The sequence below is a fragment of the Peromyscus californicus genome, unplaced genomic scaffold (genome assembly GCF_007827085.1).
Source record: "Peromyscus californicus insignis strain IS unplaced genomic scaffold, ASM782708v3 Scaffold_3__1_contigs__length_106647218, whole genome shotgun sequence".
In the NCBI taxonomy this organism is placed as follows: domain Eukaryota; kingdom Metazoa; phylum Chordata; class Mammalia; order Rodentia; family Cricetidae; genus Peromyscus; species Peromyscus californicus.
In genome coordinates this window covers 25825289-25851762 of record NW_026294551.1, presented here as the reverse complement: position 1 = coordinate 25851762, position 26474 = coordinate 25825289, and the positions used below count along the sequence as shown (strand labels likewise).

At 50.1% G+C, this 26474-nt stretch overlaps 1 protein-coding gene and 1 long non-coding RNA gene across 10 annotated transcripts in view; one reads left to right on the top strand and one right to left on the bottom strand.

Annotated features, from left to right (window-relative positions):
- Positions 1–24856, top strand: part of LOC128121252 (uncharacterized) — a 32353-nt gene extending 7497 nt beyond the window's left edge. For 3 of the 7 annotated variants that reach the window (XR_008222129.1, XR_008222123.1, XR_008222124.1), the window contains 2 exons: positions 9779–9913; positions 15639–18104. This is a non-coding gene — a long non-coding RNA (uncharacterized LOC128121252). Of the gene's footprint in view, positions 1–9778; positions 9914–11919; positions 12249–12535; positions 12614–14862; positions 18105–23048 lie in introns of those variants that run through there. The other 4 variants (XR_008222126.1, XR_008222127.1, XR_008222125.1 and 1 more) reach the window with 4 other exon arrangements.
- Sp2 (Sp2 transcription factor) lies at positions 475–26379 on the bottom strand. Of its 3 annotated transcripts, none has more exons than XM_052755744.1 (7): positions 26308–26379; positions 12255–12331; positions 9960–10934; positions 5124–5436; positions 3694–3868; positions 3314–3507; positions 475–1716 (listed from the first exon to the last, which is right to left on the bottom strand). In XM_052755744.1, exons 1-7 carry the CDS (start codon positions 26312–26314, stop codon positions 1616–1618), a joined length of 1842 nt encoding a protein of 613 aa, XP_052611704.1. In that variant the 5' UTR covers positions 26315–26379; the 3' UTR covers positions 475–1615. The 3 variants fall into 3 exon arrangements, with proteins under 3 accessions (XP_052611704.1, XP_052611705.1, XP_052611706.1); XM_052755745.1 differs by lacking the exon at positions 26308–26379 and adding an exon at positions 26060–26301; XM_052755746.1 differs by lacking the exon at positions 26308–26379 and adding an exon at positions 17189–17292.
- Between the last annotated feature and the right edge of the window lie 95 nt (positions 26380–26474).

Below are 26474 nucleotides of genomic sequence, written 5' to 3'. Positions count from 1 at the left end.
TGTTTTGTGAGACGGTTTCTCTGTAGTTTTGGTACCTGTCCTGGATCTTGCTCTGCAGCCCAGGCTGGCCTCAAACTCACAGAGATCCGCCTGGCTCTGCCTCCCAAGTGCCGGGATTAAAGGTGTGCGCCACTGCTGCCTGGCTCGTAAACCAAGGTTCTTAACTCCTCTGCTAGCTTCTTAGGCACTGGGAGGCAAACGCCTTCCTCCAGGGCTGGGGCTTAGAGTAGTTGGTCTGCCAGCTCAGGAAGTCCTTTCTAGTTGTCTCTGTGGCTGAAGCAAGACTGGTTAATGGAAGGAAAAAACAGAGACATTTGCGTTAGTCTCTGGACTCCGGAGGTCCTCAGAGGTGCTCTGAGCACTCCTCTCCTTTGGGCCAGGAGGGTAAGTTGAGAGCGCATGGCTCCCTCCTCAGAAGTCCCCTCTGAGACCTCTGAAGTAATAAAGGGACAGAAGGAGCCCAACTGCCAAGAGCAGACTTTGCCTCGGGCAACTAAATTTATTAGCAAGAAAAATTTTTGTCAGCCCAGCACTGACCAACAAAATACATCGTTAATAAAGGATAACAAATCTGTCACTTAATTAATAAAACATCCTCAAGCAGTTACAACGAAAAATAAAGTTGGATTTTTGTTTAATTTAAAAGCCTCAAAAATAACAAGCAATATGTTTTTTTTAAAACATGTCGTAGACACAATCGTCTATTATACAATATACACTGTACACAATAGAGCTTGGGCAGGTAGGGTGATGAGATGAGAGGATGTGGAGGGGTCAGAATGGAAGGTGTTTTCATGTGAGTCCAGATCAGAGTTGAAATGGTGTGTCATTTAGAAAAGAATTGTTAGTGGGAAAAAAACTCCTATGCTCAGCATTGTCCCCCAAAACCCTAAACTGAACGCAGGCGAGCGGGAGGCGGCTAGTAAAGAAAGGAAGAGGGAGCAATTAAATAAATGTCTTTAAAGCACACACATACACAGTGTTCATCATCTGAAGTCTGAGTATAAGGCAACGTTCTCCATAGAAAAGGAGTGGAGGAGTCCGCCGGCATCTGACCTTTCGAACAGGAAGTTGGAATGTCTGGAGGAGAGCCGTGGCAGGGCTGGGCAGTGGAGTGGAGGCAGCCTCCCAAGCCTCCGCAGAGGTGGGTGCCCATGGGAGGCTGGGTACAGGGTCCCGGGGTGTCCCTAGCGGCTAGGGGAGGAGGTAACTGGGGACAAGGAGGCACAGGATTGGGGGGCATGGCACAATGGGACTCCGGCAGTGTTGGGGCAGGGAATGGGTTGGGATAGGGGGCTCACTTTGCTCCTCGACGGAGTGAAATGCATGTTTTTCCTTTGGAAATAAGGGTCCCCACGCGTCCTGGTTTAGAACGTCTCATTGGGCATGGCCAGTGTGCACAGCCTGGGCAGGCCAGGAGCTCACGATGAGAAGGGAAAGGCCTTTGGAAGGAGGAGAGCACAGGAGAAGAGCCCCTCCCCTCCCTGTGGGGACACAGCCACAGAACAGGAGTGGGGTGAGGGCTGCCCAGGGCAGTTGTGGGCACCTGTCCACCATCGACCCAGGCCAGTCAGATGGGGGATTCCATCTTCAGGGCCTCCTGCCTCAGTCGGCCTTACAAGTTCTTCGTGACAAGGTGGGTCTTGTAATGCTTGGTGAGGTGGTCACTCCTCATGAAGCGCTTCTGACACTGGGCGCACTCAAAGCGCTTGTCGCCTGGGGAGAGGAAAGAACTGTTAGCAAAGAGCCTACGTACAGACACCACCACAGTCCCACAAGGAGAAGCACACGTGAGAGCCCCTGGAAAAGCCACTGGGCCGTATCTGCATATTCCGCTAACAGGGCACCTTCCTGCTGTCTACTGACCTCACCTCTCTGCCCCAGCCGTCCCTTCTAACCTACCTGGCTCCAGTCGGGTCCTTGTCCCTTGTCCTGGAGCCTCTGTACACCTGATTCATTCTGGGCTGTGGACCTTGGACTTCAGACTTTTTTTTTTTTTTTTTTTTTTTATTATTTTTTTAAGATTTATTTATTATGTATACAGTGTTCTGTCTGTACATATCCCTGCAAGCCAGAAGAGGGCACCAGATCTCATTACAGATGGTTGTGAGCCACCATGTGGTTGCTGGGAATTGAACTCAGGACCTTTGGAAGAACAAGCAGTGTTCTTAACCTCTGAGCCATCTCTCCAGCCCCCGGACTTCAGACTTTGATCAACACCTTCCTCCTCACAGGAGGACATCCTGGACCATGCTGTCAGGGTATTTACACTCCTGCCTCTAGCCGGAAGCTGTAAGTTTGGGTCACACGTCCCCTACCTCCAGTCTCTGCTCAACAGGGCATCATTCTTCACTACAGCAGTATCTACACTGTACCTGTGGACACTGGGCATGCCCAGGACAACTTTAGGACCCTTTTCTATAGTTTGGCCTGTATTCATTTCAGTACATTAAAGCACAGACCTGTGACAGCGACCCTGATACCAAGCCTCGGCTGCTCTCAGGGCAGCCCGCAGTAATGCTGGAACAAGCCTGTAATCCCAGCAGTTAGGAGACAAGAGGGGTGCCATGAGTTTAAGGTAAACCTAGACTACACAACAAAATCCTGTCTTTAAGGAAAAAAAGAGCGAGGTGTGGTGATTCACACCTATAATCCCAACACTTGGAAGGCTGAGGCAAGACCGATGCAAGTTCAAGGGCAGCCTGGAACACCAAGCAGAATCTTGTCATCATCCCCGCTCCACAACCAAAAAAACAAAGAGGGTTAGGAAGCCAGGTGCTTTAGTTCACGAAGATTCCTGCCTGTGCTCCAAGCACAGAAGGCCGAGCCCTAAGACAAACTGGTACATCTCCAGAACCTATCTCAAAAACAAAACAAAACAAAAAAAAAGTGGGTCTGGATTGGAACCCAGCTTGTCTACCAGGAGCCACTTCTCCAAGCCTCTCCGAGGCCTGACTGCGATTAACTGAAGTTATCTGAAACTGTAAAACACACAGTGCCTGGCAAACCTCATCAGTGCTCGCTGGGTTTTTCTGGTTTATTTTTACTTGTGACACAGTCTCTCAGGTTACCCGGGCTGGCTCTGAATTCCTGATCCTCCTGCCTCCACCTCTCTACTGATAGGACGACAGTTGCCCAGCTCAGTGCTTGGTAACCAGCTCTGCAGAAATGACAAGAGGTTGTCACTGCTGTGTAATGCAGCGCCTGCCGCTGGACGTGCAACAACTCTCGGGGTGATCTGCATGGTGTAGAGCTCCTGCACTGGCAGGGCGATGGCGCTCAAGGCCAGCTGAAGGGTGTGGGGGAAACTGACCTGTGTGGGTTCGAGCATGTCGCTGGAGCTCATCGCTCCGTGTGAACCTCTTTCCACAGAAGAACCAGTTGCAGACAAAGGGTCGCTCGCCGGTGTGTAGGCGGACATGGGCCCGAAGCAAGGATGTCTTCCGGAAGGTCTTGCCGCAGTCGGGGATGTGGCACACGTGCTTCTTCTTGCCCTGCTCCCCAGACCTGAGGGGGTTGGGTTCAGAGTAGGGAGAGGAAATGGGAAGAAGGGAAAGAATGGACAGAAGCCGGGGGAGGTCGGTCAGAGCTCAGGAAAAGTGGGAGGCAGGAGCTGGCAGCTGCCACTTGTCCAAGAGCAGCCGTGGAGCAGGGCATCTGCCAGGCTGTGGGTTTGGCCCCGCCGTGTATTACCTCCTCTCCCCGTCCTTGCAGTTGGGACACGTGCAGGCCATCCGCCGCCTCTTCTCCCCGGGCTGGGCCTCTCCTGCCAGGGCCTGCTCCATCTGCAGCTGGATCTGGGTGGGGCTCAGCCCACTAATGGTCAGGTTGTTTCCAGAAACGTTCTGCACTGTCAGCTGCTGCTGCCCTGTGAAAAAGAGAAGGACGTGGTTCAGGAAAGGAAGCCCAGGCCAGACCTTCTCTCCCTCCTGCACAGGTGAAGGATGAGTCATGGCAACTAATACGCTGGAGAGGAGTGAGAGCCAGAGGTCTCTCTGAGATACTGGCAGGAAACTCTCCCAAGAACTTTTATTCATGGGAAGTCATTCTAGGCTACCTTGTCCTCCCCTAAAAGTGGACAAACCAAATGCATAAAAATTCATTAGGGAGGAAGAAAGCCATGAACTCTCACTACCTTGAAAGCTGCCCTATTCCCAGGTGCAGAAGAAACTGCGTCTGCAAGGCGCTTCAGCTCTCCTCCCTCTTCCCTATTTTTTTAAAGATTTATTTCCGTATTTTATATAGAGAGGTGTTTTGTATGCATGTATATCTATATACCAGAAGAGGGCATCAGATACTATGAGACTAATTATAGACTATTATGAGCCACCATGGGGGTGCTGGGAATTAAACCCAGGCTTTGGAAGAGCAGCCAGTGCTCTTAACCACAGAGCCATCTCTCCTGTCCCTCTCCCTCTTATTTTCAAGACGCATTCACAGCATGCACCATCACTGAACTCATGTGCAGTACAAACTGGTCCTACTGTCCAGGACACCCTTCTCTTCTGCTCAACCTCAACACCAACCTTTCTCTTTAAGAAGTCTTCCTTAACTGGGCAGTGGTGGCACACGCCTTTGAACCTAGCACTTAAGAGGCAGAGGCAGAGGCAGAGGCAGGTGGATCTCTGAGTTCAAGGCCAGCCTGGTTTACAGAGTGAGTTCCAGGATATCCAGAGCTACACAGAGAAACCCCGTCTCGAAATGTACAGTCTCCCCAACCCCCCCCCCCCCCCACACCACAAAAAAGGGAATCATTCCTTTACTTCCTTTACATGGTATGGCATAGTCACCTGACCCGGACAGGTGACCATCCAAATTAATCTGAGTTTGTATATTACTTAAACACAATCTATTTTCTCCCATCTTATTCAACACCCGAAGTTACCGTATGTGGACATGTGACTTATTATCTCACAATACCACTGTAAGGATCAGGTGTGAAGATACACATGTGCGTGCCCTGAGGCTGGAGCAGACCAGGCAAACACTGGGCATCACCTTGGATGGACAGCATCCACCTCATCATGGCTGCTACTGGGAATCCCAGGGGCCTGGCTCAGGATTCCCACAAGCTGAATACAAAGCCCCGCTGCCGACACCCTGGCTGCAGGACTTTCCCTCACCGCCGGTGTTGGTGATGGTGACAGGCACACCCTGGACCTGGACTCCATTGATGTTGATGGTCTGCATGGCCTGAGCAGCTGCTGCCAGCTGTGCAGCGTTCAGGCTGATGATGCTCCCAGCAGGTGCAATCTTTGGCAGGGGTCGCTCTTTTCGGAGAATTGCAGCTGAATGCTTTTTGCTGGTACCGCTCAGATGGGGAGCTCGGGGTGCAGGGCTGTTACAGGTGGAGGTTGAGGTGGTTGCAGCTGTTGCTGGGGGGCTGTCCTGGACGAGGACTGTCTGTACCTCACCAGAAGGTGTACGAATATAAACCTGAGGGACCAGAGAGAAGAGTGCCCTAAGAGACATGACACCACCAGCACCTTCACACAGCCCTCCTTGTCCAAGGGGACAACTCCGTCTGTCATCCTGTCTTCCAACCAGCCCAAACATGAACTCAGACACTACTGACATTTAACAGCACACTAACCTGGTATACCTGGTTACTGACCTGTGACCAAACCTTTGCTTAGCAAGGAAAGATATTAACTGTTAAATCTCAAAATTGGGAAATTAGAAAAAAAGCACAACACCAGTGCGGGCTACAAAGTGACACCCAGGCCAGCCTAACCTATATAGCAAACTCATCTTTAAAAAAGGAGGATGGAGCCGGGCGGTGGTGGCGCACGCCTTTAATCCCAGCACTCGGGAGGCAGAGCCAGGCGGATCTCTGTGAGTTCGAGGCCAGCCTGGGCTACCAAGTGAGTTCCAGGAAAGGCGCAAAGCTACACAGAGAAACCCTGTCTCGAAAAACCAAAACCAAAAACAAAACAAAAAAGCAAAAAAAAAAAAAAAAAAGGAGGATGGGGTGGCTCAGTGGCTAGGAGCACCGGCTGCTCTTCAGAGCACCCAGGTTTTCCCTCGTCCACATGGCAGCTCACAATCATCTGTAACTCCAGTTCTAGAGGATCTGAGGCCCCCTTCTGACCTCCTCGGGCACCAGACATACACACAGTCAAAACACTCATATACATAAAAAATAAAATAATAAATCTAAAAATTTAAGAGAAACGGGATATTTATCTTATCCCAAAATGTTATCTCTTTTCAAAATACTGATGAAATACAAAGAGAAAGAAAAGTAATTTTTATCTCGTGTGTGTGTGTGTGTGTGTGTGTGTGTGTGTGTGTGTGTGTGTGTGTTATAGGTGTGCTCATGTGTGAGAGTACGGGTACACATGTGCTAAAGCACACTTGTGGCAGTCACAGGACAGCTTGGGTATGAGTCCTTGCCTTCCACCTCTGTGAGGTGGGGCCTCTTGTTCACGGCTACATACGCCAGGCTGGCTGGCTCAGAGCTTCTGGTAGTTCTCCTGTCTCCTCCCATCTCTCTCTCTTCTGTGAGCACTGTGATGGCAGATGTAAGCTACTGCATCCAGCTTTATGTGGCTTCTGGAGACACACACTCTGGTCCCCAGAGTGCATAGCCTGTGCTTCACCCACTTAGTGGTGGGAGATGTCTCCAGCCACACACACACAAAAGTAACTATTAAAGTGCGGAAATCTGTCAGGTATTGACACTGTAACCATCCCTAGCAATGGGACAGACAGAAAGCTGGCACTGCCTTAGAACAGAGCACACATCCACTCTGTGACCCTTGAGCAAAAGCGTGACAGCCTGCATCCACCCACGGGGGAAGAAACAGCACACAAACACAAACTGGAGGATGTTACAGAGTAACCAGCCTGCAGCCTTGGAATGCAGCAAGGTCATGACAGTCAAGTTAAAAGCAAGTGAGCTGGGGATGTAGTTCCAGAGCAGAGAGCCTAGGACCCACCAAGTCCTGGGTTTCATTCCTGGCCCCATGGAGCTGAGTGTGAGGAGTGTTTAGATGAGAAGAGCTGCGACAACCAGGGGGAAGGTGGACAAGTCCTCAGGCCAAGTCCTTAAGAATTACCAACCAGGGGGCTGGAGAGATGGCTCAGAGGTTAAGAGCACTGACTGCTCTTCCAGAGGTCCTGAGTTCAATTCCCAGCAACCACATGGTGGCTCACAACCATCTGTAATGAGATCTGGTGCCCTCTTCTGGCCTGCAGACAGACATACATGCAGACAGAACATTCTATACTAAATAAATAAATCTTAAGAATTACCAACCAGAACACGCAGTGAAACCTAGCGGAGCCTCCCAGTTGTACCAGCATCTCACTGCTGATTTCACCAGTGAGATCGCTGTAGTGTGTACAGAAAATGTGCTTGTGTGGGAGAATTAAAGCATTTGGAAGTGAGAAGAGGATCATGGTGACAAGTTTTGTTTTGTTTTGTTTTGTTTTTCAAGACAGGGTTTCTCTGTGTACCTTTGCGCCTTTCCTGGATCTTGCTCTGTAGACCAGGCTGGCCTTAAACTCATGGTGACAATTTATGACAAAGTTTCTTTGTAAAAAAAATTCAGCTGTGACACATATATGTATGTGTGTGTGTCTCTGTGTGTGTATATATATATATTTGTTTTTGTTTTTCTCTGTGTAGCCTTGGCTGTCCTGGAACTCATTCTGTAGACCAGGCTGGCCTCAAACAGAGATCCACCTGCCTCTGCCTCCTGAGTGCTGGGATTAAAGGTGTGAACCACCACATCTGGATCAGCTGTGATTTTAATTGGGGTTATTTTTAATTTCTGGATCACTGAAGACTTTTTGATAACACATAAACCTGCCATCCCTTAATAAATACACAAATGTCATGTCTCAGTCCCGGTTTTCTAGTATGTATCCCTTTTTAAAATCTTAGCGTTTTGTATTTGGTTCTTTCTTTAGGGAAGTAAATAGGTTGACTGAGTCAATAAAGAAAACCTGCCCACCTTCTGTTATTCTCTTCTCTAGTTTCTGATACAGAGTCAGGTGAGAGGACTCTCTTCTCCCTTGGATGGTACCAAGTGGATGCTAAGCACTGTTTGATTTTTATTATTATTATTATTATTTTTTTTTTTTTTTTTGGTTTTTCGAGACAGGGTTTCTCTGTGTAGCTTTGTGCCTTTCCTGGAACTCACTCGGTAGCCCAGGCTGGCCTCGAACTCACAGAGATCTGCCTGGCTCTGCCTCCCAAGTGCTGGGATTAAAGGCGTGCGCCACCACCGCCCGGCTTGATTTTTATTATTATCATTGTACTGTGTGGGTGTTTTGCCTACATGCATGTCTGTTTATCATGTGTATGCCTGGTGCAGGAGGTCGTTGGATCCTCTGGGAGTGGAGTTACAGGGGGTTGTAAGCCAGCACATGGGTGCCGGGACTCGAACCTGAGTCCTCTGGAAAAAAGCAGCCAGTCTCTCAACCACTAACCTCTCTCTCCAGCCCATGCCGAGCACTGCTAAAGTCTGCTAAAATCATTGAGGCTGGTGGACTCCTCTGTAATCCCAGCACTCAGGAGGTAAAGGCAGGAAGGTCAGAAGTTCAAGACCACTATCAGCTGCATAGCAAACTCAAAAGCCAGCCTGCTACATAACACTGTTTCAAAACAAATTCTGCTAAATTCTTAATTGGTGCTATGGTTTTAAGTTTTTGTTTGTTTTTTGGTGTTTTGAGACAGAATCTCACACTGTAGTCCAGGCTGGACTTGAACTAATGTCACTCCCCCTGACTCAGCCTCCTGAATGCTGAGATTACATGTGTGAACCACTGTACTGGACTAAATTGTTTAACTTATTTTGAGCACTCCTTCTCATGATCATTTCCCTGTACATAAGCAGTGACCCGGGAACGGGGCACTTTGATGCCCCACGGCTGCTGGAGTCTCCTCACTGTCTGGGCTGCCTCCAGCAACATTAGGCTCCAAGAGAGGGTCTCTGAGTCGTCTGCTCCTGTCTGCTTTTAGAGCGGCGCAACACAAGAAAGGAGCAGAAGAGACTGAAAAGTGCTGGGCAGGGCGGCTGCAAAAGTACACAGTGGCCGGCGCTTGGCAGCGAAGGGAGAGAGTTGAAGAGCTGCAAAAGAGGGAAGTGGAAGACCAGACTTGACAGCAGCGCCACCAGCAGCTGTGAAGGCACCTTCCGAAGGGTGGCCGGGACAGAGGCCGGGGCAGTGTGATCACAGCGCAGCCAGGAACGAGAGGGCATCGTGTGAAGTGAAACATGGCAGGCAGGCTCGGAAAAACAAACACGTCTTCTCCCTTATGTGGAATCTAGACTGGAGGGGAAACACTCGCACCCACACGCCCACTTACACACTCACACAGGTGAACAGAGCAGAAGGGAACCATTCCCCCAGGGTTGGGGGGAAGAAGAGGATGAGCACAGGTGGAAAGAAGCAAGTACGGTGGCTCACAGGCTCACACTGTAATCCCAGCACTGAAGCTGAAGCAGGAGGATTGTAAATTTGATGAGGTGGAGGCCAACCTGAGATATCTAGAGAGACCCTGCCTCAAAAAAGGAAGAAACCTAGCTGCTCCTACCTGTTATTTTTCTTGTCATTAACAGTAGGCAGCAGCTTTTCCTCATGAACTTTCCTACTTTATACCAAATTCTATGGTTCTGACTTGAATTCTCATTCTTGCTGTTCTAATCTTATAATGGAAATTCTTATTATGAAAGCATTCCGATCTACCCTCTAGTTATACCCAGAGCTACCCCATAATGAAAGAATAAAACAGCCTAGATATCCCTGTTCTATGTGATTTCTACAGATCAGGACTACTTGGCCTAAGACCCGAAGAGACCCCAGGGCAGAAGCCATTTCCTGCCTACCCCAAATGATGGTGACTCCAACTTCCCATCAGATCTGGCGATGATCTGCCTCCGTTTCAAAAGCAAGCCAAAGGGTGAGCAGAGGAGAGGGAGGCTGGGCAGAGGGACTGTGGTACCTACCTGGGTTGGTGCTGATTCAGTTGTCTGGATCTGAAAGTTCTGGGAGGGCTTCTGGGGAACGGTGGGGAGGGTGGCAGAGGCAGCCTGCACCACTCGAAGTGCCTGCTGGGGGATCTGCACCACCTGCTGCTGCTCAGCCTTGGGGGGCACCACTTGGACTTGCTGGACCACAGCTGGCTGGCCCCCCCCAGGGCTCTGGACAATCAGCAGGTTGTTTCCTGCCTGGATGATGTTGTCTGCTGTGGTCTCAATCAGCACCGTCTCCACTTGCTCGGCCACAGCCACTGATGGCTGTGAGACAGGAAGGCTCTTCTTCCTGGCCTTTTTGTTAGTCTTAGACAATGGAGTGGGTGGGCTCTCGGTGAGGAGCTGAGCGGGGGTCCCAGCATCACTGGTGTTCACCAGGTTGTTGACCGGCAGCGTGAGCGTCACGTTGCCGCCCCCACCTGTCAGCTTCACCATGTTGGCCCCACTCTGCGCGGGGGTGGTAGTCGTATTTGACTTCTGGACAGGAGCTGGCTTGATGGGGACAGGCTTATGGCCGGATGATGAGGGGGTGATGATGGCTTGGTTGGTGCCTGGGATGATCTGGATCTGGTTGGTGAGATTGGGCTGCACCTGGATGGTCTGGGAACTGTTCCCTTGAATCTGAGGGACCCCTTGGTACTGTATACTTGCACTTGACCGGCTCCCTTTGTTGATCACGGTGGGGTTCTGGATAGCAAACACCAACTGCCCTCCAGGATAGGAGGCACCCAGTTGGGAGCCCTGAATCTGAAGAATATTTCCTTTAGATGACAAGAGGCCAAAGCTATTCTTGCTGGGACTGAGCGGGAGAGGGGCTGGTTTGATGGGGACCAGCTTCCGTGGGGTGGGCTGGGGGGGTGCAGGAGGTGTCACTGCAGCCTCGACAGCTGGGGGGCCAATTTTGCTACATGTCGCAGCGAGCAGGGCCAAGGGGGACGGCTGGGAGTCCTGCAAAGATCAGCAGAGGACAGGAGTGAGATGGGAAGACTGGCTAGACCCCTGCCATAGTGATCTTCTCTCCTCCCCACCCCCATGGCAGGCCTCCACCAGCATCCCCATCCCCCTGCAGTGGTTCCTGCTCCACGGAGTGAAGGAAAAAGACAGGGAAGGCCTCTTAGGAGATGCCCCAGAGGCAGCCCTGGACACAGCTGTCTCCCCACTGGCCTGGCTGGGCTAGTGTTAGCAGGGACAGTGACAGAGCCCAGATCTCGGATGGAGTTCTATGGACTTAGCACAGAGCAGGCAGAGGAGAGGGGATGGGGAGAGGAGGTGACACAGGGTGAAGTGCTTCCTGACTGGAGAGGGTGACAATACAGGGGCCGCTCTCTCAAGGGTAGCAGGCTTGGAGGGAACCCGAGTTTCTGGTTCAGTTCCGGTGTGTTATGTACACGCATGCACGTTTATGTGTGTGAAGGGGTGTGTAGGTACACTTGAGTCTGTGTATGGAGGTCAGAGACTACTGTCAAATTCTTACTCTACCCCTCTCCACCTTGTTCTTGATTATTTATGTGTGAGTGCTTTACCTACATGTACGTCAATGTCAAGTGCCTGATGCTCTCAGAGGCCAGAAAGGGTGTCAGATTCCCTTGGACTGAAGTATGGAGAGTTATGAGCTGCCATATGGGTTCTAGAAATTAATCTGGGTCCTCTGGAAGAGCAGCCAGTGCTCTTTACCACTGAGCATCTCTCTCTAGCCCCTTCACCTTAACTTTTTTTTAATTTTTAAATGATTCATTTATTTTTATTTTACATACATTGGTGTTTTGCCTGCATGTACATCTATGTGAGGATGTTGGATCCCCTGGAACTGGAGTTACAGACAGTTGTGAGCTACCATGTGGGTGCTGGGAACTGAACCCAGGTCTTCTGGAAGAGCAGCCAGTGCTCTTAACTGCTGAGTCATCTCTCCAGCTTACCTTATTTTTTGCGACAGGGTCTCTCACTGAATCTGGAACTCACTGCTGAGCAAGACTAGTTGGCCAGTGAACCCCAGTGGATCCTTCTGTCCCTGCCTCTGCAGAGCTAGGACTACAGGCATGTACCACCATGCCCTGCTTTTTACATGGGTGCCTAGAGCCAGGCCTGTGCAACAGGGGCTTTACTAACTGGTCTCAGGGTCTTAGCCAAGCGGCTGTCTTAGTTCAGAGAATGAGGACAAAGGGACCTTCCTGGGTGTTTGCAGTGACAGTGCAAGGCTTCTGAGTGAGGTGGACAAGCCACTTGAGTGATCAGCGCAGCTCTGGCCCCTGGGGCCCACTGCGCACTTGCCTGGGTAGTAGCGGCAGCAGGCTGCAGGTAGTCGCTGGGACTGACGGCAGCGGTGGCAGCCATGCTCATCTGTGGATCTGTTGGGAGGAAGATGGAGCAGCACGTAAGCCCCTGAAGAGAACCCAAGGCCCCTTCCCTTGGCTTTTCTTTTTGCCTCTCTTGCTGTTTCTCCGAGAAGTTTAACAGTTCGAGCATCACAGCCCGGGCTTGTCAGGGGAGACCATCTCCTTTGCTCACAATCTATGTGGGCCAGGCCTGCCTTCACCACATTGTCCCCACAGCTGGGACACTCCAGGACAGAAAGAAGACTGGGAGACTCCAGGACAGAAAGAAGGCAGTCTGTCTCAAGACTGGCTGTGGTGAGTCTGGAGCCCCCCCTGGTGGACACCGATGGCTCTCTGACTCTCGCCATTAGGGGCAAAGGAGCCTCTAGCCAAGTTCTGCACTATCTGAAACAACCAGCTCATCCAGCTGAAGCAAACCAGTCTGGGAGTGACAAAGGCTAGGCCAGCAGCACCCTGAGTAGGCATACCTGTCCTTTTCTAAAAGCTGTATGCTCAGACCACACAAAGACACAAGGCCCACGAATCAGTAGATGGCATCTGGGTAATTCCTTTAAGTGAATTTACACATTTACACAGGACAACTGATATGACCCCTACCTAGGTCATAAACTAGGCAGAGCTAAGAACTACATATAAGAATGAACACTGAGTAAATCCTATTTTTGTGTATATGTAGTTATATCTCAATTGTACCTTATTTTCTCATTTTCCCACAATGATTAGAGTTGGCCTCCATAGCCACAGGTTCTATATCCACAGATTCAACCAACCATGCACCAAAAAATGCTGACTCTACATAACATGCAGATGATTTAAAGTATATAGACGGTGTGTAGCTTATATGCAAATTGTACACTTTATATAAAACTCTTGAACATCTATGGTATCGGTATCTCCAGGGGCTCCTGGAACCAATCCCCTGTGGGTGCTAAGGGACCATTGTATCCTCTTGTAATTTTTAAATTTTATTTTTACTTTATTTGAGACAGGGGTCTTCCACCGTATCTCAGATTGGCCTGGAACTCATTCCTCAGCCTTTCCCAGGCCGGGATTACAGGTGTGTGCCACCAGGCCCAGCCACTTCCTTTCAATAAAGGAGGAACTAATAAAGGAAATGTCTATCTTGCACTTAAGTTTGATTTAAAAGGTAAACAAGACTGGAGGCTGGTGAGATGGCTCAGTGGTTAAGAGCACTGGCTATTCTTCCACAAGACCCAGGGTTCCCAGCACCCACATGGGGGCTCATAATCCTCTGTAACTCCAGTTCCAAGGAATATGATGACCTCTTCTGGCCTCCATGGGCATCGTACATACTCATGTTGTGTAAAATATATGTGCAGGGAAAACCCTCACATACATACAATTTTAAGTAAATGAAGGTAAACAAGAGCCTGCATGTGGTGGTGCACACCTTTAATCTTAGCACATGGGAGGCAGAGGCAGGTAGATTTCTATGAAGCCAACCTGGTCTGTCTACACAGTGAGTTCCAGGCCAGCCAAGGGCTACACACTAAGACTATTTCCAAAAAGAAAAGAAAACGGAAGTCCCAAGAGTGTAGGGCGAGAGACTGCCTGCCATCATACAGTTCCCCAGTCACTAAGGCAAAGCACGCTGGGCCGAGTCAGGCATGTATCCCAGACATCTGGAAAGGAAGTTCCAGGAAACAGAGATGGGGGAGACTGCTTAGAAGACTCAAGGGACAAAGGCTCAGTCCCTGAGTCCTTCCTGTGAGGACAGAGGTCAGGGAGAGAACACCACCATTCATGTTTTTTCAGTCATCTGAGGGAGCATGCTTCTCAGACGGGAAAAGATAAAGGGTAAAGGAGAACCAGACTGCCTGGTCGGAAGGCAACACAGGGCCTTCAGGGGTCACCAGGCCCCAAGTCCATGAGGTTGCTGCCGATGCTGCCAACCGTGACGGAAGGACCAGAGGACGGCTCTGGGCAAGGTGGACATTAGATCCCAGGCCTTTACAGACACAGATGTCTGCTGTCATTGCAGCTACTGAAGGGACAGCCTCGATAAAAGCATGCGGTTGCAAAACCCAGTCCTGTGATCGGTCACAGCTCAGTGCTTTAAAGGTTCCACATGGAGACCCACCGCTAACATCAAAATGCTCGTAACAGTTCCGTGAACAAGGAGGGAAATGAAGGCAGGGTGGTAATATAGTTTGGGGGCCAAGGGTTGGGGAGGTATGAGCCAAGGTATCTCCAACACAGACTGGGGCTCAGGACCAGGGACCAAAGGCATCTCAGCCTTTTTACTGTCATGTTTTCCTCAAGGTATTTGCCCTTTTATTTTTTTTAAATTTATTTACTTACATTATGATCCACAGCAAGAGCAAAGTTACAGTTATGAAGTAGCAACAAAACAATCTGATGGTTGGGGTCCCCACACCATGAGTATTAAAGGGTCGCAGCATTAGGAAGGTTGAGAACCGTTGAGTCAGAGGTTAAACAGAGCCTACTACTGATGTAAGCTGCAGGCTGCTGGGGTCCCCGGTTGCACTATCTCAGTTCGGTTTCATTCTCCTCCCCAGCAGGCTCCTGAAATACTTTAGTCTAAGACCACCATAAGTACTCTCCTATGGTCACCGAGAGCTTTATGTGGCCCCTGGGCTGCGACCTGGTCCATCAAAACAGAGAACCACTTCTCCGCCACTACAGAATTCTACTCTGGAAAGAGAAAGAGAAGGGTAAAGAAAAGCACTTCCAGCTGGTGTATGGAAAGGGAAGTGGTTAAGGAGAAGAGAACACATCCGTAACTGAGCAACCTCATTTAATGTGGAAGCTTGTGTTTAAAATGTGTAATGTGGATGGATGGAGTCATGCTTGCTTTCCCTCCATACTATTCAAAGCACTGCTAAGTGGGATAGGAAGCGGCAGAGGGACTCTTTTTTTTTTTTTTTGGTTTTTTGAGACAGGGTTTCTATGTGTAGACCAGGCTGGCCTCAAACTCACAGAGATCCGCCTGCCTCTGCCACCCAAGTCCTACGATTAAAGGCGTGCGCCACCACCGCCTGGCTCGCAGAGGGACTCTTAGAGGTAATTCTGTAACTACTTCACACCACTTCCACTATGGACACATTTTTCTTTTTGTGCTAGGGGTTGGGCCCAGGGCCTCACATACGTGGGGCAATGCTCTACCACTGAGCTATCTCCAGCACATCCACCATTTTAACAGTACCACTGGCCTCTAACAGCAGCTCATACTTGGTCATTGAAACCTATATTGATTTAGCAATATGGGCAACAGAGATCACTGCATATCCCTTCTTTTTGACATTGATTTATCTTGTGTGTGTTTGTTCACATGCAGACATGCACAGTGACATGTGAAAGCTCAAGAACAAGTTGGGAATCAGTTCTTTCCATCACGTAGGTTCCAGGGACTGAACTTTGGTCACCAGGCACGGATTACACACCCTTACTGAATATTCTGAAAGAAAAAAGTGCGTATCTCTCCGTGATATCCTTTGGATCTTGTCGTTAATTCATTTCAGCTAAGACTTCCCTAAGTCTCTAGGCTGACATCTGCAGAGATCGATGATGCAAGCATAGACCGGTACACCTCAGCCCTAAGGAAAGTCCTGAGGGGATGGAAAAGCAGCAAGGAGGAAGGAGTATCGATCGGGTGACAGAGGGACCAGAACAGAACCCCAAGACTGACAGAAAAGCACCTCGCCTCCAGACTCTCACCATCACCTTCCCCCTCCTTGGCTAAACGTGGTCCCCTCCACGTCTCCGTCCACACTCTGCGGGCTGCCTCTACCCAGGTCACCACAGACCCCTTTGCTTCTAAAGCAACAAACCTCTTGATGGTTGCCTCCCCTTGTAAATTCCCGTGGGCTCCTCTTCCTTTGCTACCACTTAGATACAGGCATTCTTCAACAAGTGTCCCTTCTCCTCACCCGAGACCCCTCCTTGGGGGGCAGTGTCCACTTACAGTGCTTCCGCAGAGGCTGACACTCCCAGGTCTGGGCCAGCTCCGCCCCTTATGGGCCTGCATCAGGCCAGCAGACACTCCCAACCTGAGCATTCCCTCCAGGCTTGTTCCCTCTTTCTCCTCCCTAGCCTCCACAGGCCTGCCTTTAAGATGCAGGAGGTTATCTCCGCTGCCCTTCCCTTGCTCAGGGCTTTTCTGTCGTTTCAAGCAAATGCTTTGACAGCCATCTTGTAACAGGTATAGCGTGTCCTTGGTGTCCTTTCCGGACTGAGATGAAGTCAAGTCCTTTGCTAGCATTCAGCCCCCCTTCCGGTGATCGTGGGCCTAAGGTATGGGAGCAAGGCCCTGCCCTTCAATAAGCAGCGTCTGCACCGAGCTGCTGCTCCCAGACCTGGTTCCCGTACAGGGACAACTGCAGTTCCTGGGGAGAGGGTAAGAGCACAGGAATCTTTGGAATGTGGCTTCTTTCCGGCAGGTCCATTCTCAGCAGAGCCCTGCGCATCCACCTCCTGCTGGGGAGCTAGGTCCTTCTGACTCTTCTCCTCCAAAGAAGTCTCCTTTCTCCTCACTAGTCCCATGGTCCTGGTCCTGGCTTCAATCACCCTCCCTCAGCCTGAACTCCCACCTACAGCCTCCAGGGCAGCTTCCAGCCTCAGGCCCCCGCCCTTTACCCGGCCAGTACACTTCTGGAAGACTACCTCTGTGAACGCAGAATCCTATCCCCTGGCTACATCCTCCCATAGTTTCCGAAAGCTCTTTGGATAAGTTTAGAGGAACCAAGCACTGAGCCTCCTTCCTGTCCCTCCCTCCTCCCTGTCCTCCCTCCTCCCTGTCCTCCCTCCCATTCTTTCTCTTCCTGGGAGCCTGAAGCCTGAGCTCCCCCTTTGGCCATTTCTAATCTCTAGAGGTTGCTTTTCACTTACTCTCTAGAAGCAGATGACCTTGCTGGGTGCCAGTGTGCACTCCCTGTAGGACCCTTGGCAACGCTGGCCTCACCACAACAACGCTGGCCTCACCACAACGCTGGCCTCACCACAACGCTGGCCTCCACCGTAGGGAGTGTAGCTCTATCCCGGAGGCAGGGGGTGTCTGTCTTTCTCTGGCAGACTGGCTTGGGACAGCATGATCTAACAGGAAGGACCCTAGAGCCCTGGTTATCGGGCTGTCCCAGGCTAGAAGAGGCTCAAAGTCCACACCCAGACCCTAGGCTGTTGGTTTGGTTTGTTTTTTTAAACCTGCACAGCTCTGGCTTCCTTGGCCCTCTGCTATGGCACTTCCCAGCAGGAATCTCACTCTGTGCAAACAGTCCTTCTGGTGGCTATTTTGGTCAGTCTGACTGGGCCAGAAGCCAGTAAAGCAGTTTCTAAGGCCAGGCTTTCCCCGTTGCCTAGCCTGGAAGAATCCAGAGATGGTAAGGGAAAAGCGAACCACAGCTGGTTTTCAAGAACAAAACTGGACCTCCGGGGAAACTGGCGAGTCAGCCTGTCTAAAGGCTGCGGGGAGCAAGCTTGGCTGTGACAGGCTCCAAACTGCCAGGACCACTCAACACCCAGCAGCCACAACACAGGAAAAGGACGCTCATGCCGGGCACTGCAGAGCAGCTCTGGGGAGAGGATGCTAATGCCACAGGCCAAAGGACAGAACAGAGATCTTCTCCACCCTCGCTCTGACCCCAACTGAGCCATGACCCGAGACGTACACTCGACTTTATCAAGAAGTTACACTTCCTTTCTGAGCTGGGATTCCTAACCTCTTCTCTCAAACACAACTCCCCAGTCACCGTGTACAGACAGCTCCTTACTTCTATGGCTCAACTTAACACGTTTTTTCACATTTCAATCGTATTTTATTTGTGTATACACGTGTGCACATGTGTGTATGGCTACACACATGGCATGGCTAACATGTGGAGGTTCTCTCCTTCCATCATGTGGTCCTGGGGATTGAAGGCGGGTTGTCAGACTAACCCTGACATGGCAGGCACTGGGCAAACAGGCCTCCAACTGAACTTTTCAACGTTATATATAGTACATGAAAGCATACTCATAATGATGTTTCCTACTTTTAGTATAGTACTCAATAAGTTACATGATAGTCAACGTTTCATTAAAAAAATACTTTGTGCCGGGAGGTGGTAGCAAAACTACACAGAGAAACCCTATCTAAAAAAAAAAAACAAGCTGGGCGGTGGTGGCGCACGCCTTTAATCCCAGCACTCGGGAGGCAGAGCCAGGCGGATCTCTGTGAGTTCGAGGCCAGCCTGGCTACCAAGTGAGTTCCAGGAAAAGGCGCAAAGCTACACAGAGAAACCCTGTCTCGAAAAACCAAACCAAACCAAAACAAAACAAAACAAAAAACTTGTGGTAAATGATTTTGTCCAACTCTCAGCAAACCTAAGAGGTCTTTCTTTTTTGAGACAGGTTGTACTCATGTAGTCCAGGTTCAAATTCACTATGGAGCCAAGGATGATCCTCCTGTCTCCACCTCTAGAGTGCTGTGAATACGAATGTGTGTGACTACGCCCTAGTTTCTTCCCCCCCCACCCCCTTTGTTTTGTAGACAGAGTTTCTCTGTGTAGCCCTGGCTGTCCTGGAACTCACTCTGTAGGCCAGGCTAGCCTCGAACTCACAGAGATCCGCCTGCCTCTGCTTCCCCAGTGCTGGGATTAAAGGTATGGGCCACAGCTGGAGGAGTTCCTGCAGATTTCTGCAGTTGTTTTGATTCCAGGAGTGCTAGCACCTAACTTTGACCTACCTGCCTTTTGTGATTGCTACCTCCTGTCTCCGGAACCTTCTGTTTGAAGTCTTATCTGAGAGTTTCCTAGGGTTCTGTTTGAAGTCTTATCTGAGAGTTTCCTAGGGGTTCAAAGCCCACACAGAACTTGATTGTGGGAGGACTGGATGTCTTTTAACAGAATTTGCATTTGGCATTGTCCCTTTGGGGGGCTTAGAGGTTTTGGTATAGGAACTGACTTGCTAAAGGTGTGAACTGTATAACAATCAAAGGTCGTCCTTTTCTAAGCTACAGTGAGTTAGTCCATGAGAGACTTATCTCCCTCCAACCGGAAAGTCTAAAATTTTTGTCCTTAGAGTACCTCTGTGCCTTCTTTCCACGGAACCACATGAACCGCCACCAGATATACAACAAGCCTCCACTGTCCTGCACGTGGGTTTGCAAACCCAGGGCTTCGTTCATGCTAGGCAAGCATTCTTCCAATGGAACCACACCCCCACTATAATATTTGGAAGGTTGGGTATGTTAAAATGCATGTTTGACTTCCACTCTTTTCAACTCACTACATATTTATCCAACAAACCACCTCATCCTAAGCCAAGGAGCATCTGTACTTGCTGTTCCTAATTACTCCCAATAGTCATTCCTGAACTTGGCTCTAACCAGGTTGTACCACCCCATTCATGCTACCAAAATTGCTAATGCTGCCAGACCTCATGTTACCGAATCTAATTGCTAACTCCTAGACCTAAGCCCCCATCTTTCGGGATCTGACAGTTAACTGTTCTTGCTTCTGGAAACATTCTTTGATGGATTCCCAGTCAGCCTCCTACCTTGCAGGCTACTTCTAAGTCTCTGATGGTCCTCTCCTTCAACTTCTCAGCAGTTAGGCCGCCCAGACTCCACTCCAGGACTTGTATTTCTTCTTTCTCTACCTATTTTCTAGGTGATTTCACCTACTCTCGTGGCTTTCAAAACCAATGCTACACAGATACTAGATAATGATGACGCCTGAGTCTGTCTGCAGACTTTGCCTCCTGCGTGCTGCTGACACCTTCACTTGGACATATTAGAGGGTATCTTGACTCTAAGCAGCCCTGAACAGTGTTGCTGATAGCTTCTAATTTCATGCTTCCTTCAAGGACTGCCCACTGCAGTGAATGCTCCTCCATCCTTGCAGCTGCTCAGTCCCAAAACCTTGGAATTCTCCTTGCCTTTCGTTTTTCTCACACGTGAGTGCAAACACTCCTAGCTCTAACTTCAGAACACACACCAAATATGACCGTGTTCACCACCTGCTGCTGTCATCACCCAGATCCGTGTCTGTACCTAGTCAACTGAGAAGGGCACTGAGCTGTCCTAACCTTGACCCTGTCAGTCCATTCTCAACACATCAAACATAAATGAAGCCACATCACTCTTCTGTTCAGAGGCCCTCAACAGCAGCATCCCATCAGAGCCAAAGCTCCAGCCATCACACACAGGCCTGTGTCACCTGACTTCCTGCCCTCCCTTCCTTCCTCCCTCCCTCCTCACTTTAGCCATGCTGCCTTCCCCAAAGCTGCTGGTGCTCTTCCTAGCCAGGTCCTTCCTTCTGCTTGAGTTCACCCGCCTCCCCTCACTCTAGACAGAACCAGTTCAACCCCTTCACCCTTTTAGGGTTTCATGAAGTCACTTTCTCCTAACACCCTGTGTAAACTGCCTCTCCCACACATATTCCCTACCCTCTCTCTTCTATTTTTATCTTTAGACTTACCACTTTTCAACAAGTACTTATTAGCTACTTAATTATTGTCTCATTAAGAATGCAAATTTACGCCGGGCGGTGGTGGCGCACACCTTTAATCCCAGCACTCGGGAGGCAGAGCCAGGCGGATCTCTGTGAGTTCGAGGCCAGCCTGGGCTACCAAGTGAGTCCCAGGAAAGGCGCAAAGCTACACAGAGAAACCCTGTCTCGAAAAACCAAAAAAAAAAAAAAAAAGAATGCAAATTTCCTAAAGGCAAGGGTTTTTCTTTTACTCACTGATGTAACTATGTAACCTAGCACACAGTTGGAGCTTTACATACTTGTTTAATAAATTCATGAATTAAATGAATCCTGAAGGAATGCAGAGAAAGAGAGTCTAAGTGGAGTTTAAGAACCAAAGGAGGTGCCGGGCAGTGGTGGTGCACACCTTTAATCTCAGCACCGGGGAGGCAGAGCCAGGTGGATCTCTGTGAGTTCAAAGCAGCCTGGCCTACAGAGCAACTTCCAGGACAGCCAGGACTACACAGAGAAACCCTGTCTGGAAAACAAAAAAATAAGCAGACAAAAGAAGAGCCAAAGGAGGGCTGGGGTGTGGTTCAGTTGCTAGAGTGCTCTCCTAGCATGCTCCAAGCCCGGGTTCCATCCCCAGCACCCAGTAAAAAAAAGTGTGATGGTGCCTGTGTGAGCTGGAGCAGGTCACACACTTCGGGGAAGTGAGTCAACTCCACAGATGACATTACAGCTCCAAGCTACACTCTGATACCCTTTCCAGTTAGCACACGCATGGACATTCATGAAGACCATGAGAGCATCTGAATGCACAGTCCTGGTCTGTCCAGTTATGATTCTTTTCCACCATGCATGACTATTGTCACTCTCAGTTTGCTTATTGCCTGGGTCATAGGTCATCGATGTGGGGGCAACAGGGGACGACAGGAACACTTCAGCATGATGGAAGCAGTCCCAGGAAACCATGCAAAGCTTTTCTGCTTAAGAATATTGGGACTCTGGGCTGGAGAGATGGCTCAGAGGTTAAGAGCACTGGCTGCTCTTCAAAAGTCCTGAGTTCAATCCCCAGCAACCACATGTTGGCTCACAACCATCTATAATGAGATCTAGTGCCCTCTTATGGCCTACAGGTATACATGCAGGCAGAACACGTATAGATAATAAATAAATAAATCTTGAAGAAAAAAAAAAAGAATACTGGAGCTCAGAACTCTGTTGCAGCCAACAGGAGAAATGCAAGGCCCCCCCCCCCCCCCCCGCCCCCACCACCACCAAGACTCTCCTGATGCACAAGCTTGCTGCCTTCTCTGCTTTGGCATGTATTTGTGAGTCACTCCCGGAGCTCTCCCGGGCTAGGATTAGTTTCTGAAATGAGTAGTGAGTGACTTCATTTCCCTGGAGAAGAGAGGGAGGCTGGCTTGCTGCTTGCTCTTCTGAAGCCTGGGAAATGTCTTCATCTGATTTTTGGTTTTTCTTTAATTTCCAAATTAAATATAAACCAGAAGCAGAAATATTTCACTTCCAATCACATGACCCGGCTAGCTGTCTCATAATCCCTATTCACAGTCTCAGGAGCCACTCTGGGATTTTACCAAATCCCAGGAGAGGTGACAACCCCGTGAGAAAGTTCTAGAAAGACATTTAGAAATGTGCACTGACTCCTGACTCTTCCTGAGCCACTTCTGCCCTGTGGCTGAGATGAATGGCACCTGAAGAACCTAAATCACCACACAGAGGCACACTGGCATCTCAGAGGCCTTGGCCTTGGCCACCCAAGCTAACCCTCTGCACTACACAGCAGCTGCTGGCTGGACACAGCGGCAGTCCTGACGTGAAGGGAAAGAGATGTCGCCTATCACCCACTCCAACGGCTGGGCTTCCGAGCAGGCTCGTGTTGCACTGGGACAGCCCGGACAGCTCAGCACTACTTGGAGCGAAGCACCAGGCACAGTCCCTGTGCTAAGCACTGGCTCATCTCACTGGAGCCGCTGGCCTGGGCACACTTGAGGAAAGGCACAGTGACACCGGTGACAGTGACAGAGCCTTCCCAAACATGTCCTGAAAGGTCTGGCTGTCCCAAGACGCTGGGGCCAGCTCTCAGCTTGCCCCGATGCTGGCTGTGTTTTCCTTCAGGATCCCATGAAGCAGCAGAAAATTTTTCTATTTCACCATTTGTCAACGAACAAATCCACCATGACATGGGGGCGTCTCCTTGAGAAGGACCCCCCAGTCCCATTCCTACTGAGCCTTACCGTCATAGCTTCAACCTCCTCTTTTACCTTCCTTCCCACCAGGTTCCAAAAGAATTCTGACAGAAATGTGAAACTCCTCTGCCCTGGGGCCCTCAGGAAAGCTGCTCATGAAAACATCTGTTAGTCATGGAGACAGCACCTTAAGACACAGACCTGCCACCACATTTGAGAAACAAAGACCTGAGCTCTGGCTGAGGAGGGGAAAGGAGAAAGAACTACAGGAGGCAGATGAGCCATACGGGAATATTCATGACAAAAGCCACCAAGAGCTTGTGACACACCACATTTCTCAACCTAGAAACACCATTTGGTCCACCCTGTAGGTAAAATTTCCTTGTTTTCATTTTTATTTTTTTGAGACAAGGTCTTGCTACATAGCCCAGGCTAGCCTGCAACTCACTAAGTAGTCTAGGGTGGACTCAAACTCTTAATCTTCCGACCTCAGCCTGGTAGGATTAGGGGTGCATCACCACACCCAGCCTGGGTTCTGGGTTTAGAACAAGCTGGGAAGAAACTCACAAATCCTTTAAGTCACCCAAAAAGACAGTCCAGACACGCCACCCAGTAAACATACAAGGAAGTGGATGACCTTCTCCAAACAGATTACTCCAAGTTCACAGCCCACAGGCTTAAAATTAGGCCAAGTAATCCTATCAACTCAGACTTGTTCACTTTAGAATATGCCATACAAATCTTTACAGCAATGTCTCTCTGCCTCCTTCACTCTGTGGCCATTATCCACTTGACCCAAATAATTACTAATATTTTCAGTGTCTGGAAGCAGAGTTTCCCTGTAGATGAAACAGAGATGGAATAAAGGGAACTTAGAAAAAAAAAGGCCCATTTCTAGCACAGAAATGGGAGGGGTCAGGGTCTAGAAAACTGCTGAGCCCACATCAATACCAGAATCTACTGGCAAGAAGCTTTAAAAGTTGTTGTAAGGACCATGGTTGGGCAATACTTGCTTAAAGTAAGCTTGGGGATTGCCACACACCTATGGTCAAGGACTGGTCACTGCTTAGTACAAGAGACTATAACTTCTCCAACGCTTTAAGCACCAGAACAACTAAGAGGTTCCGACCCAAATACTAACTTCCCTACCTGCTGGAAAGACTTGGGCTTTTAACCCAAACATCTGCCATCATCTTTTTACTGCTTCTCTCCTGTTCCACAGGCCCAAACTCCGCACCCCCCCCCTCTCTTTCGTGTGTATGTGTGTGTGTGTGTGTGTGTGTGTGTGTGTACTGTAGAAGTTTCTCTTCCACTAGGTGAGACCCAAGGATGATGAGCTCAGGTAACCAGACTTGGAGCAATTGCCTTTACCCACTCCATCATCTCACCGACCCAGGCCCAAACTTTAAACCAGATCTAAGGAGAACCAGTCTCCGTGATGTCTGCAGGGATGCCAGGGCCAGGGGAAGACAGTCATGAGCAAACCCTAGTTTGCTCTCCTTGGCTTTAGCAGCTAGCTCAGGGCTCATAGCCTGGTGTCAGACCAGCTTGTTTGCCCTGCTGCTGTTGCTTTTAACCAAAGAGAAAGTTTTGTTACCACCAAGTAGAAGAACTAGAATTAGATAACTCACCAACCACCTCAGCCAAAGAGAATTCATTATCGGGGACTGATGTCTGTTTGGTCACTGGAAACCAAGCAAATTGGTACACACCTATAACCCCAGCACTTGGGAGGCTGAGGCATGAGGATCTCAATTTCAAGACTCACACAGATTACAGTATGATTACAAGCCAGCCAGGGCTTCATAGCAAGACCGAGTTTCCACCCACCTCCCATCCCCCACCCCCCAAAAAGAAGCCACTGCAAAACTGACATAAACCCCACTGATTGGTTTTGAGATCTGCTCCTTGGTTTTTCGTCATCGAGAATTTAAAAGAAAACAAGACACTGATGAATACATCACTATAGACAATGGATTCTTTGTGTCAGTAACGGAAGTTGCTGCTGTGATCTGGCCTCCATCCTTCCCTCTGCTAATTCACTGTGTGCTAACACCCTAACCTTTCTAGCCCTCAAAATCCTATCCAAGACAACTCCAGGCTGCAGATACAGTGTAGGAGGTGCTTGTCTAGCACTTGTGAGGATCTAGATTCAACCTAGAGCACAACAGGGGTGGGGATCAACTCAGGGCTTTTTCCTGCTCTGTAATGCCTAGTGCCTTCTATGGCACAGCATGAAACAGCTGTACACTGTGCATGCCAGTACACACTGAAACATCAATCACCTTTCTGCAATGAAATCTGCATAAGGGGGACCTTGGGCCAATTCATGGCTCACAGATCACTGGCCTTTCTCCATGAAGCAACCACTAACCTCCTAAAAGGGAAAGGTTCAGGAGAAAAGCCAAACGGAGTCAAGTTAATTATGAAACAATTAAACATGACAGACTATTGGAATCCAAACCAAGGAATGCAGTTTGAGGACAGGTTTCTCAATTGCCCATGGCAGAAGAAACACTTCCTTTCATTCTAAAATTAGAAAGGCACCGGGAAAGAAACCTAAGAAGGAAGGGAGGAAGCTGAGCACCATTAAGTCAGCAACGAGGATGGAGGAAGAAAGCGACTATTTTATTTCTTGGGTCACCTCCTAAGAACGATAGCGCCTACGCTTTCTTGGAATTTCAGTGCATTTTTGCCCCCCGCACTGGGCATAGGGCAATAGTCTGGGAGCTCTGTCAACAAGTTCTCAAACTTCTCAGAATTCCAAGAGCTTGCAGATACCTAGTCGCAGGTACAAACAGTAAAATTCGGTTTTCACTCGGCAGTCATCAGCTGCCTAGGGTGTGCCTGACACGGTCTGGGGCTGCGGTGCAGCAGGCTGCAAGGAGGCAGCAGGCTGCAGCCTAGGCCAGTCTGATTGGCACCACCAGGATCTCAAGCGTTGCCTGCCCACAGGGCGAGCCCGAGCGGGCTTCGGCCGCCTGCGTGGAACAGACTCGGGCGCAGTCTGAGGGCCCGGCGCCCCCTGGGCCAAGAGGGCCAAGGGGGGGTCCAGGACCGCCTAGCTGCCCGCGCCGCCTGCCAGCCCCGGAAGCGCCTACCTCCCGCCCGGGGCTCCGAGGGGCGGGGAGTCTAACGCCCCCTTCCGGGTGCCTCCGCCCGGCCGGCCGGCCGCGCTCCTCCTCCGGGCGGGAATCCTTCCTCCCCCGCCCCTCCCGTAGCCGGGCCCCGGCGCTAGGCCCAGTCCCAGGGGGGCACCCCCGGCTCCGGCTTCCCCTCCCCGAGGCCTCTGCCCGTCTTCCCGGCCCTGAGGGCCGGGAAGACCCCGCCGGCAGAGGCCAGGACCCACCGCTCATTACGACATCTTCCTCCCTGGCCTCCGCCGCCTCCGCCGCCACCGAGAGCCTGACACCGCCCGCCTAGCACCCGCCAATCCCGGAGCCCGCCACCGCCCGAGCGACGGCAGCGCTCACCAATAAACGCTCGGTACATTGGGGACCGACAGCATTTTCAACC